This window comes from Mesoplodon densirostris, chromosome 1 (assembly GCF_025265405.1).
Source record: "Mesoplodon densirostris isolate mMesDen1 chromosome 1, mMesDen1 primary haplotype, whole genome shotgun sequence".
Taxonomy (NCBI): Eukaryota; Metazoa; Chordata; class Mammalia; order Artiodactyla; family Ziphiidae; genus Mesoplodon; species Mesoplodon densirostris.
In genome coordinates, this window is record NC_082661.1 from 177,514,130 (window position 1) to 177,529,763 (window position 15,634).

Here is a 15,634-nt window from a genome sequence, read left to right on the forward strand (position 1 = left end):
TCTATGGAGGGATGATCCTGTGGTTGCTGTGACCAGGCAGCTGAGGGCTCTGGCTGGCAGTGAACTTCCTCAAGGCTGTGACTCCAGGTAGGGGTGGAAGAGGGCCCATGAGGGTAGGTGCTGGTCACAGCTCCTTCTGGGCCCCTCTGAGTAAGGCCTTGCTTAAGGTGAATGAAGGTCCTCTCCCTTTTTACTGTCCTCAGGTGATAAGGTTTTCAGAAAGCCCTAGAGGGGAAACAACTTTTCCCTCCCTCTTTGTGCTTTCCTGAATTTTCTTAATTGTAGGCAGTGAACATATGTGCTTTGGTAATCAGGAAAAAAAAGCCTGTTATTATTATTTTTTTAATTTTTTAAATTATTTTTTAAAATTAATTTTTATTGGAGTACAGTTGCCTTACAAGCCTGTTATTATTTTTAAATACCATTCCTAAAGCTATCAGCAGCCCTTCCCCTCACTCCTCCCAGGGTCAGAGAGAGCCATCAGAAACACACACACCCCTGGAGCACTGGGCTTCTGAGCCACTGTGTCACCATGGGGACGAGAACTGGATGGGGCCTGATAGCCTGTGCCCCAGCCTCTCACCGTCCCATTGGTGTTGGGGACAACACAGCTGGAGAGGTGCGGTGCCTTGCCCAAGGTTCTGCAGCTGTTGCGATGAGTGGGCAACAGGAACCAGGTCTCCTGACTCTTATCAGGGCCCTCTCTGTGGGGCACAACCTCCTGGACCAGAGAAAGCTCTTTGGGGAAGTAGAAGGCAGGCTCTCACCATCTTGAGTCGGAAGGTCATCAGACATTCTCTTAGCACCTGCCAGCCAGGCTGTGCGTGAGGGTGTGGGCGGCTGTGGGAGCCCCTGAGGGTTGAGGGCAGACCAGCGGAAGCAAGAGCTCCAGCCCACAGCCAGCAGAGCAAGCTCTCAGGCCGCTGGGCGGGGAGGGTTGGTGGCAGCGGGCCAGGGATCTCTCTCCCTCCCCAGCATCGACATCACTGCCACTCCAGCCATCGCAGGCCCCCAGGGTGAGGTGCCCATGGTGACGCAGCCGTAGGGTGGTTATGCCTGGGGGGACTGTGGCTTTAGGTCCTGGGAGAATCCAAAACTGTGGAGCAGATATAGGCCCACAGAGGGGGTAGGTGTGGGGCGGGTTGGAGAACAACTGTTCCCTGGGACATGCAGCCTCTGGGGCAGTTTCCCTACTTTCTTTGTCCACTTGAGGAAAACTTCTCCTTCTGCTCTTAATAAATGAGAAGGAAGCAAAACCCTCCCACCACCCCTCACCTATAACATCCTCTTGCTCAGGGTTCCTGTTTATGCAGTGCCGACTAACACATGCCAGACCTGTCTGTGTTGGGCTCTTTGAATACCTTGATCTCATCCAATTCTCACAGCAGTCCTATGATAGGTAGGTGCAGCGTTCTCCCCATTTTCTGGATGAGGATACTGAGGCTCGGTAACTTGCCCAGGATTTCACAGTTGGTACAGCAGGTGACAGAGCTGAGATGTGGACCCTGGCGTCTCTTCTCTAGACAGTTTAGGGCCTAGATTAAGTCTTTCTCCCTTCCTTCCTTCCTTCCTTCCTCCCTCCCTCCCCCTCCCTCCCCCTTCCTCCCTTCCTTCCGAAAATATTTTCCGAAAATATTTTTTTAAAAACAGCTTTATTGGGCTCCCCTGGTGGCGCAGTGGTTGAGAGTCTGCCTGCCGATGCAGGGGATGCGGGTTCATGCCCCGGCCCGGGAAGATCCCACATGCTGCGGAGCGGCTGGGCCTGTGAGCCATGGCCGCTGAGCCTGCGTGTCCGGAGCCTGTGCTCCACAACGGGAGAGGCCACAACAGTGAGAGGCCCGCGTACTGCAAAAAAAAAAACAACAAAAAAAACAGCTTTATTAAGATATAATTCACACATCATATGATTTACATATTTACAGTGTATAATACCCTGGCTTTTAGTTCATTCACAGAGTTGTGCAACCATCACCACAATCAACTTTAGAACAATTTTAGAACATCATTAACCCCCAAAAGAAACCCTGTACTCCTTAGCTGTCACCCCCAATTTTCCCATCCCCTTTAGGCTCTGGCAACCGCTCATCTCTATGGGTTTGCCTATTTTGGACATTCCATATAAATGAAAACATGCAATATGTGGCCTTTTGTGACTGGCTTCTTTCACTTAGTGTAATGTTTTCAGAGTTGACCCATGTCGTAGCATGTGTCTGTATTTCATTCCTTTTTATCACTGAATAATATTGCATTTTATGGAGATACCACATTTTGTTTATCCATTCATCAGGTAATGGACATTTGGGTTGTTTCATTTTGGGGCCATTATGAATAATCCTGCTCTGAATATTCACGTACAAGTTTTTGTGTTTTTGCGTGGACATTTTGTATATACCTAGGATCATACGATAACTGTACTTTTAACCTTTTGTGAGACTGCCAGACTGTTTTCCACAATGGCTGCACCATTTTACATTCCCACCAGCATTGTAAAAGGGTTCCAATTTCTCCACATCCTCATCAACGTTTGTTATTATCTGTCTTTTTGATAATAGCCATCTTAGTGTGTATGAAGGGGTATCTCGTGGTTTTGATTTCCACTTCCTTCATGACTAATGATGTTGAGCCTCTTTTCTGATAATTAACGATATTGGCCATTTCTTTTTAAAATAGATTTAATCGTCTTTACTTTTTTAAAGTGGGTAATGCCTTTACATGGTTTCTAAATGAATTCTAAAGGCCGTTTGGTAAAGTTTCCCTTCCACCTGCCCTAAATTCTTCCAGAGATATTCTATGCAAATATGATAAAATATGTACAAATGTTCTTTTTTAAAACACAAATGGAGCATATTAAACAACTTTTCTGTGCTTTGACTTTCTACTTTATATCATTACATATTTCAGCGTTGCTCTATAAGAGCCACCGGAGGTCCCAGTGTGTCTGCAGGGTCACGACCCTTTAATTTACCTCTGGAGCAAATCAGGCAGAATCTGGGAGGGCTTTTAAGGTCTGGTCTCTTTGGCAGGGTGTTTTTGCTTGTCTGTTGTGTTTTGTTTTAAATTAATAGACTTTATTTTTTAGAGCAGTTGTGGGTTTACAGAAAATTGAACAACTAACAGAGTTCTCAAATGCTCCTTCTTTCCCCTCTCCAGTTTCCCCTATTACAATCATCTTGCATTGTTGTACATTTGTTACAATTAATGAACCAATATTGATGCACTATTATTAACTAAAGTCCATACTTTACATCAGGGTCCACTCCTGGTGTTACGGTTTTGACAGATGCATAATGTCATGTATCCACCATTTCAGTATCACACAGAATAGTTTCAAATCCCCTGTGTTCCACCTATTCATCCCCTCACTACTTCCCCACCCCAGGCCACAACTTACCTTTTTACTGTTTCTCTAGTTTTGTGTGACAGGGTTTTGAAGGGCAAGTCTGCCCTCTTCCCGGGTGATGCTCCCAGCTCCAGGGAGGGGCTGGAGGCCACTCGAAGGCTAGGGACAGGGGTCTGTTGAGAACTGTCAAATGACAAAACAAAAACAGTTTAGTCATGTTTGATGTCCTTTATTCAAGGGAAAAACGATCCATGGATTAGGGGGACACAGTACCTCACAAGCAGGGGAGCACTCTTTCTGAGGGATTTGAGACAAGAAGGAGTTTTATAGAGCATTAGAAGAGGCGATTTGGGAACAGGACAAGATTGGCTAGGAGGTCAGGGATTTCCTTATAATAAGGCTGGTGGGGCCCATTTTCTAGGGTCAGGTGAGCTAGCTAAACTGAATTGGAGGATTGTGATTGGTGTGTGGTAAGTTTCCTTGACAGGTGTTTCCTATAAGTAAGTAAGTAAGGCTGACTTCAGTGTAGGTTTGTGAAGTGGCGGGGGCAGCCTTCATTTTGCGTGTCTCGATATACACGTGAACTTCACCAGAACTGACCCTGTTGTGCCCTAGGAGAGCCTACGAAGGAGTCAGGTGCTGCATGGGTCTCCTGGGCAAAGGATTTGGGTCATGAGGGGCATAGCTTCCTAATCCCCCATGGAGAGGAGGGGAGAAGAGATCCCTCAGAACTCGGCAGCCATAGTCTCCTCTCAGAAAACGGGGTGTTCACCCATCTGCATCCCCACCCAGACTGCCACCGCCTGAGGACAGGAAGACATCTCTGCCCTTGTATACCCGGTGTCTGGCCCAGGGCTGGCCAGGAATATGCATTAGCTGAATTTGGGGCTGAATGGGCAAGTCTGACCTTGAAACAGGCTTCCGCTTCCCAGGGTTATAACAATCCCTTCTGTGGGCTCAGTTTTTTTCAGTTGGTTTTATAGGGTGTAACAATTTTGATGAAATTACTGCGGTCCAAGTGTCTTAGTCCACCCCACCCAGTGAGAAGTTTAATGTTTTCAGGGCCCAGAGTTAATGAGGCTCACAAACAAACTCACAAGTTCAGTACGAAAGCTAGACCAACAGTCTTTACTGCAAGGAATAGCCCTGTCACCTGAACAGAATTATCTGCCCAGACAAGCAGCATTCTCCCACCGCGATCAGGACCGTCAAGGCAAGGTACAGAGCCTGTTCTGGGCATGTGGAACCTGAACATGGAAAGGTGGTTGTATGATGGCATCAGGCCCTGATGGCCCCCATGCCTCGGGCACTAAGGTAAGTGTCCCAGCCGTGTCACCCTTGGGCAATTCTGGGCATTCTCAATGAAGGCTGTGTGGCATAGGCCTCGGCCCCAAACTGTCTTGGGCTTGAATCCTGTTTTGCCAGGATCAGGGATATCCTAGGTAAGTCAGCCTCCTGAGACTCAGTTTCTCTATCTGTAAAATGGGCATAATCCTTGATTTAAAGATTTGAGCCCATGTATGTAGAGGGATCACGAGGGAGCCTGGAATATAACAGGCAATCAGTTAATGCCAGCTGTGGTTGTGGTTGTTGTTGCTGTTGGATAATGCCAGTTTGCCTTTTTTATTCTTCTCTTCCACCTCTAAATTTCAAGTTCATTAGGAAGCTTCATTTGTTAAAGGTATGCTAATGTAGTCAATTTGATTAGAGCCCAGTTCTTGCTCTCCTTTCAGGCTCAGGAACTAACTATTCAGTCTAATCTCATCTTTGTTGTTGTTCACCTTCCAAGCTTGGCCGAGAGCAAGGGCTTGAGGGTGCTCTAGAAGTCAGAGGAAGAGAAACTTGCCTGAGGCTGGAGGGAGGGAGCAGGGAGGCTTCCCAGGAGGGAAAGGGCAGGTGCTTGGGACGGAGATTAAACTGCTAAACCAGGAGGACTGGTCCCAGTTCTGTTCCCTCCTGGCCTTGTGATGTGTTCTGTCCCTTCCCCTCTTTGGGTTGACTGCAGTTCTCATTCTGACATTCACAGATGGACAGCGGAGGTCTGAGAATCTCCTGAAACCAGTGCAGAATGTTGTGTCTCAGCACTTTTTGACAGAGTGTCCGCAGCTTTCAGCAGATTGTCAAAAGGGCTTTGACCTCACGGACTGGCAGACTTCCTCACAGTGACTCAGCTGTTTCCTATGGGCTCCGTTGCCCACAGCTGACTCACTAACACGAGCTCTTAGCAGCCCCCGGGGCCAGCTCCCCACAGAGCACCTGATTGGCTCAGTGAGGCACAGTCCACTGTGACTACACCTGGGAGCAGAGCTCTGGGGCCAGGCCACATCGTGGGGGTGGCCAGCTTCCAGAATAGATGGGCTGCCTGAGACTGTGCTCGTCGTCCCCAGCCCAGAAGGTGGCCGGGCCCTAGGTACCAACTGGGACCTGTGCACCAGGAGCCCCAAGGGAGCTGTGGACCTGGTGGGGCACTCTGGCTTCCCTGGAGGGGGTGAGGTAACATCAGAGCTCATGTGTGGCTTTTCTATTAGCCTGTGTCTTTCAATTCAGTGTCCACAGCCTTTGGTACAGGATTTGGCATATATAATACTAGGTGCTCAATAAAAGTATTGCTGAAGATAACCAGACAGCTACTTGAGCAGTGAGTAGAGTACAGTAGGGACAAGAGGGAGCCTTGACCATCTCCTAAAACATTGAAAAGGCTTCCCTCTGGGAGGATCATTTTAATTGGGTTTTGAAGGTTGAATAAAAGTTCACCAGGGAAAGAGGTAGAAAAGGGAATTTGAGGTGGGGAAGTGGGTATTTACAGGGCACACATGTGAAAACACACAGGTTATTCAGACAACCATAGCGGGTGTGGGGCAGAGTGGCTGGGACCATGAGATGGAGGGGTAAGGCTGGGAGTTCAAGGGAACAGATTGCAGCGTTGGGTTAGGGCCAAGGCCTTGTGTTCTGAGAAGAAATGTCAGAGAAGAAGGAGGACAACTCAGAGCAGAGGTGTTAGAGTGGTGCTGTGCACCCCCAGATCTCCCTGTCAAGATCAAGGAACTGTTAAACACAGGACAGTAGGTCCCAAATGGAATCACCTGTGTTAAGTCCCATGGCCCCAAACTGAGAATTATAGTGTTGGCTCTCCCAGAAATGGATTCTTAAACCAGTCATTCAGGAATTACCTAGTCAGGACTTCCCTGTTGGCGCAGTGGTTAAGAATCTGCCTGTCAATGCAGGGGACATGGTTCGAGCCCCGGTCTGGGAAGATCCCATGTGCCGCGGAGCAACTAAGCCTGTGAGCCACAACTACTGAGCCCACGTGCCACAACTACTGAGCCCACGTGCCACAACTACTGAAGCCCACGTGCCTAGAGCCCGTGCTTCGCAACAAGAGAAGCCACTGCAATGAGAAGCCTGCATACCGCAATGAAGAGTAGTCCCTGCTTGCTGCAACTAGAGAAAACTTGCACGCAGCAATGAAGACCCAATGCCAAATTAAAAAAATAAATAAATTAAAAAAAAAAAAGAATTACCTAGTCAGCAATCAGCATTAGTTAGGTTATCTGGCTGACACCTGATATCTGTCTGACCTATGACATCCCTTAAAGGAAAGTGACCTTGCCATTACCGAGCTGCTTGTCTTGGCCTAGTTTTTTTGTTCCTTCTCCCTTCTGTCCATAAAAAATGTTTCATTTTGTACAGCTCCTCAGGGCTCTGTTCTATCTGCCAGATTGGATGCTGCCTGATTCATGAATTGTTTGTTTTTGGCCACGTGGCATGTGGAATCCTAGTTCCCCAACCAGGGATCAAACCCGCGCCCCCTGCATTGGAAGCACAGAGTCTTAACCACCTGACCGCCAGCAAAGCCCTCATGAATTGTTGAGTAGAGCCAATAAGATCTTAAAAATTGACTCAGCTGAATTTTGTTTTTTAACAGAACTCATTTCCCTGCTGCCTGGAGGGCAGCCTGCTGAGGACTCACAGCTGTGCACTTGTTCTAGTCAGCTTGGGCTGCCATAGTAAAATACCATAGACTAGGGGGCTTAAACAACAGACATTTATTTTCTCACAGTTCTGGAGGCTGGAAGTCTAAGATCAAGGTTTCTGCTAATTTGCTTTTTGGTGAGGGCTCTCTTCCTGGCTTGCAGATGGCTGCCTTCTCGATATGTCCTCACATGGCCTTTCCTGGGTGTGTGCAGTTGGGGTTGGGGGGCGGGGTGCAGGGAGAGAACAAGCTCTCTGGTGTCTCTTTTTATAAGGACATTAATCCTATGAGATCAGGGGTCCACCCTTAATTACTTCCTTAGGGGCCCCACCTCCAAATATAGTCACAGGGGGGATTAAGCTTCAGTGTATGAATTTTGGAGCAGGATACAAACATTCAGTCCATACTAGCCCCCGTTCAGGAATTGCCCTCAGCCAAAGGGAGCCCTTGGCCCAAGGTTATGCCCCTCCCCTGGGGCACTATTATGTTGCCTCAACTGAGGACAGTTTGGCAGGGCTATCCCTGCAGCATGGGGTGGGCTGAAGCCTCAGTGGGAATTTTACTGCAGTTTAATTTCCCCCTCTGCCCTATCTTGCTACCCTCACTGCCTCACAGGTGTGATCCTGCGAGCATGCGCTAAAAACTTCTGCCTACACATCTCAGTCTCAGAGCATGTTTCCCAGAGAACCTCACCACTTGACAGGTGGCAAATATGTGTCAATCCAAGAGCCAACTTTGATCAGTTGGTCCTAGCAGCTGGAGTACTGAGTGAGGAGGCTTTGAAGTCACGTTCTAGTAGTGATGTCTATCATGGGTGAGGAAGTGGGCATGGGGACTTCGGTGCTGGATGTCCAGCATCCTGCAGAGTGGTGCTGTGTCATGGATACCAAGTGGGAGAGTTGTAGGAAGGAGGAGCAGACCAACAGTATCAGAGGCTAAAGGGAATGAGAAGGTGCTGGTGGACATTCCAAGTAGGAATTTACTATTTACTTTCAAAAAGCTATTCAGTGGAGCTGTGGGCTGGGTTGGGGTTAGTCTGGAGGGAGAGTAGTAAATATGGTGAGTGTAGGTGACTGTTTCAAGGAGCAGGGCAGTGAAGGGAAGGTACGAGAAAGTAGCTGAAGTGAAAGTCAGGGGTGAGAAGATTTCTTTTAGGATAAGAGAGCCTTGTGTGTGTTTATAATCTGAGGGGGAAGAGTCAGCGGTGAGGGGGGAGACTGAAGATATGAAAAAGGAAAGGACAATGGATGGAGCAAAGTGCTAGAGGGATGATAAAAATATTTAACAACTGGTAAGGCATGGGGAACGAACAAAAAGAATGGACACACCTAAAACTAATATAATATTGTGAATCAACTATACTCTAATTTTTAAAAAAGGAAAAAACATATTAAAAATAAAAAGAATAAAAAAGGGAAAAACATACAAAAAATAAAAAGAATAAAAAAATAAAAATAAAAAGACCTAGAGGTCACAGGAGCTGATCTACAAAAGCACAGGAGGGTTTAGCAGCTACAGTTTGGCCTCATAAAGAGAAGAAAAGGCATTTCCTCCTCAGAGATGGAAGGGAAGAGGTAAAATAGGAAATGAGCATGAAGAAGACAGAGATGAGGTCGGGGCTTGAGCATTGTAGAGAAGATCTGGAAAGTAACAAAAACTCAAGATAATGAAACCTTAAACAAGATATGGCTGTGTTTAGATAAATAGTCTGGAGGTGGACAATATAGGGCAAATAAAATCATCAGGGATCCAGGTTCTTATCTTGTTGCTTTGTCACCCTTAACAAGGCTCCTACCTCATGGCCCAGAATGGATGCTTAAGCTCCTGCCATTATGTCTGCAATCCAGCATAAAGAAGAAAAGAGTTTGCAGCCTTAAGTGATGTTTAGCTGGTACAAATCAGTAGTGTTGTTCAGCAGTAAAATTATTGAACTACTTCTGTACCACCTGCTGGTAAATAGCTGCTGACTCCCTGGTGCCCATCCCCCTGCTTACTCATCCCCTGGGACCACCCACCCCTCCAAGACAACAACTTGTCTCAGTTGGGACCTTCCAGGACATACCCCTAACACTATGGTCAGTGTCCTGGCAGTACCATTTGTTAAATATTTGCACTGGCTGTGTCTCTTCCTTTTAAGAGCAGTACCTTAAAGTCACAAAATAGGCACTTGTTCTTTTATTTCATTGTCCAGAATGAAGTCCTATGGCTGCAAGGCAGGTTGTGAAATGTAGTCCTTTTTCTGGGTGGCCATGTATGCAGCCAGAAATAGGGGGTTTGATTACTAATTATCAAGAGCAAGGGAAAAGAGGTGAAGGATATTAGGAGACTCGGCCACCTGGGAGGGCCAAATGCGTGCCAAGTAGCACAGAGGGCTTTGTGAGCCTAGCTGGGATGGTTGATTTCTCCAGCAGCCCAGGGCTGCTGGGAAGAGAGGAAAAGACGGCAGAGGCCAGGAATTGGCAGGTGAGTGACTAAAGTTTGATGGAGAGAGTGGTCCTTGGGAGGGGCTTACTAGAGTGGTTGCCTGAGGGTCCAGACTAGGCAGAAAGGCAAATTGCAGGCAGAAGAGACTGGAGGCTGGAGGTCTTGATGAGGGAGATGCTGGCGGGAGAGGAACCTGAGCTTCCTTCTCTGAGACACAGTGTGTGTGTGTTATGGGGGGAGGGGGTGCTTCCAGGGTGGTACCAGGGCGGCTGTTGGGGGAGCCAGAGTGGAGCTTTGGGGCCAGGCATGTGGGCTGGGCCTTCACAGTGGAGGCCTCTGTTCTATCAGCTGTCTTGGCCCAGTGCTCTTTCAGTTGCACAATAGAAGCAGTAACAGATGGAAGCCCTCTGGGGCCAGAAGGGTAATTATTCATCTGACAGGTGGGAGTCTCACAAGATCTCAGGCACTAGAAGTGGGGCCTCGTGAGGAACTGGGACCCTGAAGTGGAAAGTCATCAAGAACCCCGCCAGGGTCTCCAGTATGGCTCACATTTCCAAGGAAAAATATCTTTGCAGTTCCCTGAAAACTCGAGCTCATAGTAGGGAGGAAAAGAAGGGGATTTTCTTATCTTTTAAAATTTTTCCTATAATTTTTTCTTTAAGAAGTATGAAGTAAAACGTGGACATTGCAATGAGTGAAATAATGCAATGACGGGTAAACCCAAAGTCAGAAGACTCTTCTCACTTCCAATTCTTTGTTCCTCTTCTGAAAATCCTGCCACTTCTGAGAGAGAAGGGCACCTTCTGCCTCATGCTTCAAAGCTGCTTCAAGTAATGTTGTTTTGTCCCGGCGCATTTCCTTAACTAGCCCATCATTGTTCAGCATTTGAAATCTTTCCAGTTTCCACTGTTACAAAGGGCTATTCTGTGAACACTTTGGATAAAGGACTTCTTAGCTCTGGATTATTTCTTTGGGGAGGTATATAGCTAGGAATGGTATTATAGGGTCAAAGGGTCCAAATAGATTCATAGCTCTTGTTGCCTACACACAGATGGTTAGGAAGGTATTTAAAGAGGATTGAAGCATCTACTGACTTGGTAAAAAATTATAATAACCCACTTACTGCTTTTATATTCTTTATTAAAATTCTGTCCTTACAGGGAAGGGGGTGGTTGAAGGAACATATTACTCTTGTGTTCCAGGTGTGCAAATAAAAGGTAGCAAAAGTTCATCTCAAAAACACGGACAGGGCCTCCCTGGTGGCGCAGTGGTTGAGAGTCCGCCTGCCGATGCAGGGGACGCGGGTTCGTGCCCCGATCCCGGAGGATCCCACATGCCGCGGAGCGGCTGGGCCCGCGAGCCGTGGCCGCGGAGCCTGTGTGTCCGGAGCCTGTGCTCCGCAGCGGGAGAGGCCACAGCAGTGAGAGGCCCGCGTACAGCAAAAAAAAAAAAAAAAAAAAAAAAAAAAAAAAAACACGGACATATCCCTCTAGTTGCGGGGGAGGGTATTAAAGAGTCGTGGTGGGTTCAGGCTCTGTTGTTAAGTAGCTCTGAGAGCTCAGTTACTCCAGCCAAGTGAGAGCCTGTGATCTGAAGGTCTCCAAGTTTCCTTTTGGCTTGGGGTCTTGTAACCTCTGCGTGGGATGCTTTGCCTCCTTCATCGGCTAGGAGCTGGGAACCAGGCTGTGTCCTAGAACCCCACCTCCCTTGCATTTATCTGGCTGTTGGGGTAATCTGCCCCATGCTGTGCCTGGACTTAGGAAGCCTGCAGATGGGGCAGCCATGCAGCCTCTGTCTCACCGTTGAGGCCAACCAGTGAGGCATCCAGTTTAGACCAAATCTTGTTCCAACTTTACTCAGCTCTTTCGCATCACCCGCTGCGGTGCACACTTCCCCATCCAGCTCCCCAGTGGGAAGTAAGAGCCTCACTGTGCGGGTGGTGGTGGAGGAGCTGAGCCAAAGGTGCTGAGACCTCTTTCTGTGGGCTGTTCCTCAGGGAGGATTATAGATTGTCACAAACGGATGGGACCCTGGGTTTGCCCCTCCCTGGTCAGGTGTAACCTTGGATAAATGTCCCTCCCATTCCAGGCCTCAATTTCCCAATTGGTACAATGATGGAATGGGACTAAATGACCTTTAAGGGCCTGCCCTAAAAGTCTGAGGTTTCCTTCCTTTCCTTCCCTTTGGCTTGTAGGTACTTGGCCCTTGGGGGACAGCAAGGTTGGGGTCATCCCTCTGCTTAGAACCAGAGGGTCAACCACAGGTAGAAGGCAAGTGGTTTTGTAGGCCACCCAGGCCTTTCTTATTCTGGAGTAAGATGAGGATTGAGGGCTAGACAGGGTGGGGCAGCTTCCTTCTCCATAAAGACCCCTGGCTGATTTTTAGCCTGATTCTCAAATTCGGGCTTCACTCTTTGTTTCCTTCTCCAATGGCTCAGGCACTTTCTATCCTCCCCCATCTTGCTTCTCAATCCCTTTCCTCCACTCCCTCCAACTCTGGGACAAACCATGATAGGGCCTTGGGAGTGTTTGCATATTTTGGGAAGGGGAAAATTTCCCTTCCCTTCTTTGGTTCTTTTTGGTTGGTCAAACAATTAAAATGATGTAACACAGATTAACAGGAGAAAATAAAATTTAATTTCATTTGTGCAGGAACCCCACAAACATGAGAGGGTCAGAGACAGAGAGGTAAAATGAGGTATATACACCATGCTGAGCTAAGAAATGGGATAGGGACCTGGGGCTTCCAAGGACAAGAGGGTCATCCACAGGCAGATAAGAAGAGCAGATTTTTCTGTAATTAGGTGTCTGCTCTGCCATATAGATGGGGTCGCTTAGATAAAATTTGTTCCTGGTCATAACACCTTTTCTGGGAAAAATCCCCAATTTAAATTCTTCTAGGTAGTTAAGGGAGAGGCAGTAATTTCTCTTGAGCCCACAGGCTCTCCATTGCCTTTAGCCAAAAGAATCCACATGACAAAGTACCACATCTCAGAGACCTGTTCTGAAACCCTACATATCTAATATTGAAAAACCTGTCTGTGAGTCATGGGGAGAAGGGATTGTGGATATGAAATGTTAAGAGGGAAAGTCAGGACCCAGAATGAAGTTACACGCTGGCCCAGCCACGAAAATACTATGAACGTCATTTAAGAGACAGCGTGGGTCAAGTGGTGAGTTTGAGTTTTGACTGTGAGAGCTTAGAAAAAGTAGATAACCTTTTTGAGTACGGATTCTCAACTGAAAAATGGTACTAATAATAGAAAATGGTACTTCATAGAAAAAAGGTGAGGCTTGAAAGATATTATATATATAAAATCCCTAACGTTGACCTCACTTATGGTTTTTTTTTTTTTTTTTTTTTGCAGTACGCAGGCCTCTCACTGTTGTGGCCTCTCCCGCTGCGGAGCTCCGGACGCGCAGGCTCATGGGCCCAGCCGCTCTACGGAATAAGGGATCCCCCCGGACCGGGGCACGAGCCCGTGTCCCCGGCATCGGCAGGCGGGCTCTCAACCACTGCGCCACCAGGGAAGCCCCATTTCTGTAATCTTTTGATGACCTCTCCATTCCCTTCCGTCTCCTTATCCTCCTCCCATGCTCCTTCAATCCTTTCGGCCTCCACATTCCTCCCTCCTCCCAGCCTTCCTTTTGCGCAGGCGCCCTGTGCGGCGCTGAGTCAGGCTGCGGGAAGAATTCGGGCCGCCCGGCCGGGACGGAGCTTGCGCCTGCGCGGTGGGCGGCTTTGGGGCGGGGCCGGTTTATATTCGCTGAGGATCAGCTGACGCTCCGCATTGCAGACTGCGGAGTCAGGACGTGCCATGTACTCCTTCTTGGTTCTGGCCAGCCTCCTGGGCGCGGGTAAGCCCTGGGACCCCCAGCCTGGGGAAGGGGACCCCGCAGGACGCAGCCCGCTAGTCCCGGAGCTGGCTGTACCTGGCCTCGCCCCTTCGCTCCCCATAGGGATTAGTGAGGGGCGCGCACTGCTCAGGCGCGTGCGCAGAGCCGGGTACCTGCTGGGCGGCGGAGGGGCTGCTGGAGGCAGGGGGCGGTTGGGAGCCTGGCTGCCTAGGGGCTGGGGTCGGGCGTGTGTGCGAGGCGGGCGGGGCCGGGGAAGTAGCGTCTCCCTCACGGCCTGAGTTGGCGGACTGGGGCTCCCTTAAGCTGCCGGTCCAGCTCTCGGGGTGGGCCTGTAGGGTGACCCCTCCTGCAGCTGTGTCGTGCTTGTGCTGGACGCACGTCATGGAGATGGACTGGAGCCCCAACTTCTGGACAGACTTTGGCCCTTGGCCTCACTTGCCCCAGTTCTTAAGAGTATTGAAGTTGCAGAAAGCACATAAGTATATCTTCTGTATTGACGTTTATCTTTGCATATATATTTACTCTTGATCCTACATCTTGAAGATGATGTGGGGTTTTTGTGGTCTTATTGAGTTTGCAATGGAGCCCTCATTTCATCTTGCACGGCCATTGGCTGGTTTTGGCAGTGGCCTTTATTTTGGGGAAAATCTAAGTACCTGAGAAGTTGTTGTACATAGTATTCTTACCCACTAATTGTCCTGAAATAGGACTGATGGTTGTTAAAATCATCGCAGGTTATGTAGCCAGTGCTTGGGAACCAGCTGTACTGCCTTCCTGGAATTAGAAGGGGTCCCGTTCCCTTCCCATGTCATCGAGACCAACTCTCCACCCTCAGCTCTTGTCTTCTTAGTCTTAACCTCATCTAAATCATCATGGTAAAGGGAAAGGAGTGAGGTTGATAGACTTGGAGCCAGATTTTAATTTAAGTACACAGAGGACCCCAAATCTGGATGTTTTCAGATAATAGCCTACTGAGGGCAATAAACCTGATCTTCAGGCCCATCCTCAATTTCAGTTTCTAGTTAACTGTAATCTAAGGGCTAGCTTCCATTCTAACTCATGCAGCAATCCAAATTTTAATAGACAGTAATGTAATGGATGACAGAGTTGATGGGAATCAAATACGATATTTATAGATGAGATAGATTTAAGGTGTTTTTCTCATGTTAGCTTTCAGCAACTTCCACGAATGTGTCCTAACCTTAAACCAAGCTCCTAAACTTGCTTTACTTGTGGATTATGAAAGGCAATCAACTTATAAAGAAAGAGTTTTGGTTTTATAGTCACCAAAGAAACTTTCTTGCTGGGGTTGATACTGCTTTTATTCCATAGTCAGTATGATAAACTAATGCTAGTATCTAAATTTTCTATACTGATTGAAAACGATTTTTTTGTTTTTCACTATCAAACTGTTCTTACTGGCAGTGAGTCACTCCTCACGAGACCCGTAAGAGTTCTGAATCACTCAACCCACACAAAAAGGACTTAATTGTTTGTTTGGAAATGTAAAATCCTCCTCTGGTATATATGGGAGTACGGCTAACCCGACTGTTACGTTAAACTAGATACCCTTTTCCCTGAACACCTGGGTGAATAGGAGTGTGTAATAATGGCCTTGTTCTAATCTTGCTGCCCAGCCTTTAGGATTATGCCAAGGTCATGCTCTGAACACAATGTATGAATGCCTGCTTGCCTTGACAGCTCTGGCCCCAGTGTAGCTTTTTGGAAATGTATTCCTAAAATTTTTAATATTGATAGTGAGCTTGTTAATGAAGGTGCCTAGTGACGGCAGCCATCATCTGCTCCCTGAGAGCTTAGAACTTGCTGTTCCAGTGTGGCGCCAGAGAGTGTCATCCTGAATCTGGAGAGGCTTTATGCTTTGTGTTTTAATGATGTCCTGGTGGTAGAGACTTTTGCTCTCGAGTTATTTTCCTACTCATCCAGTGTCCCCTCCTTTTTCTCCACCTGGAAAAGAAATGGCAGTGATGGTATACTGAGAGAATTGGAGAGTATCTCCTCTAACCTGTTAGGAGTGAAGAC

General features: G+C 47.8%; 1 protein-coding gene across 2 annotated transcripts in view; it reads left to right on the top strand.

Annotated features, from left to right (window-relative positions):
* The first annotated feature begins 13,483 nt into the window (after positions 1-13,483).
* The window catches only part of PSAP (prosaposin), a 33,013-nt gene continuing 30,862 nt past the window's right edge, over positions 13,484-15,634 (top strand). For both annotated transcript variants that reach the window (XM_060112378.1, XM_060112387.1), the window contains exon 1: positions 13,484-13,594. In XM_060112378.1, the coding sequence (XP_059968361.1) occupies positions 13,555-13,594 (40 nt within the window). In that variant the 5' untranslated portion in view covers positions 13,484-13,554. The remainder of the gene's footprint in view (positions 13,595-15,634) is intronic.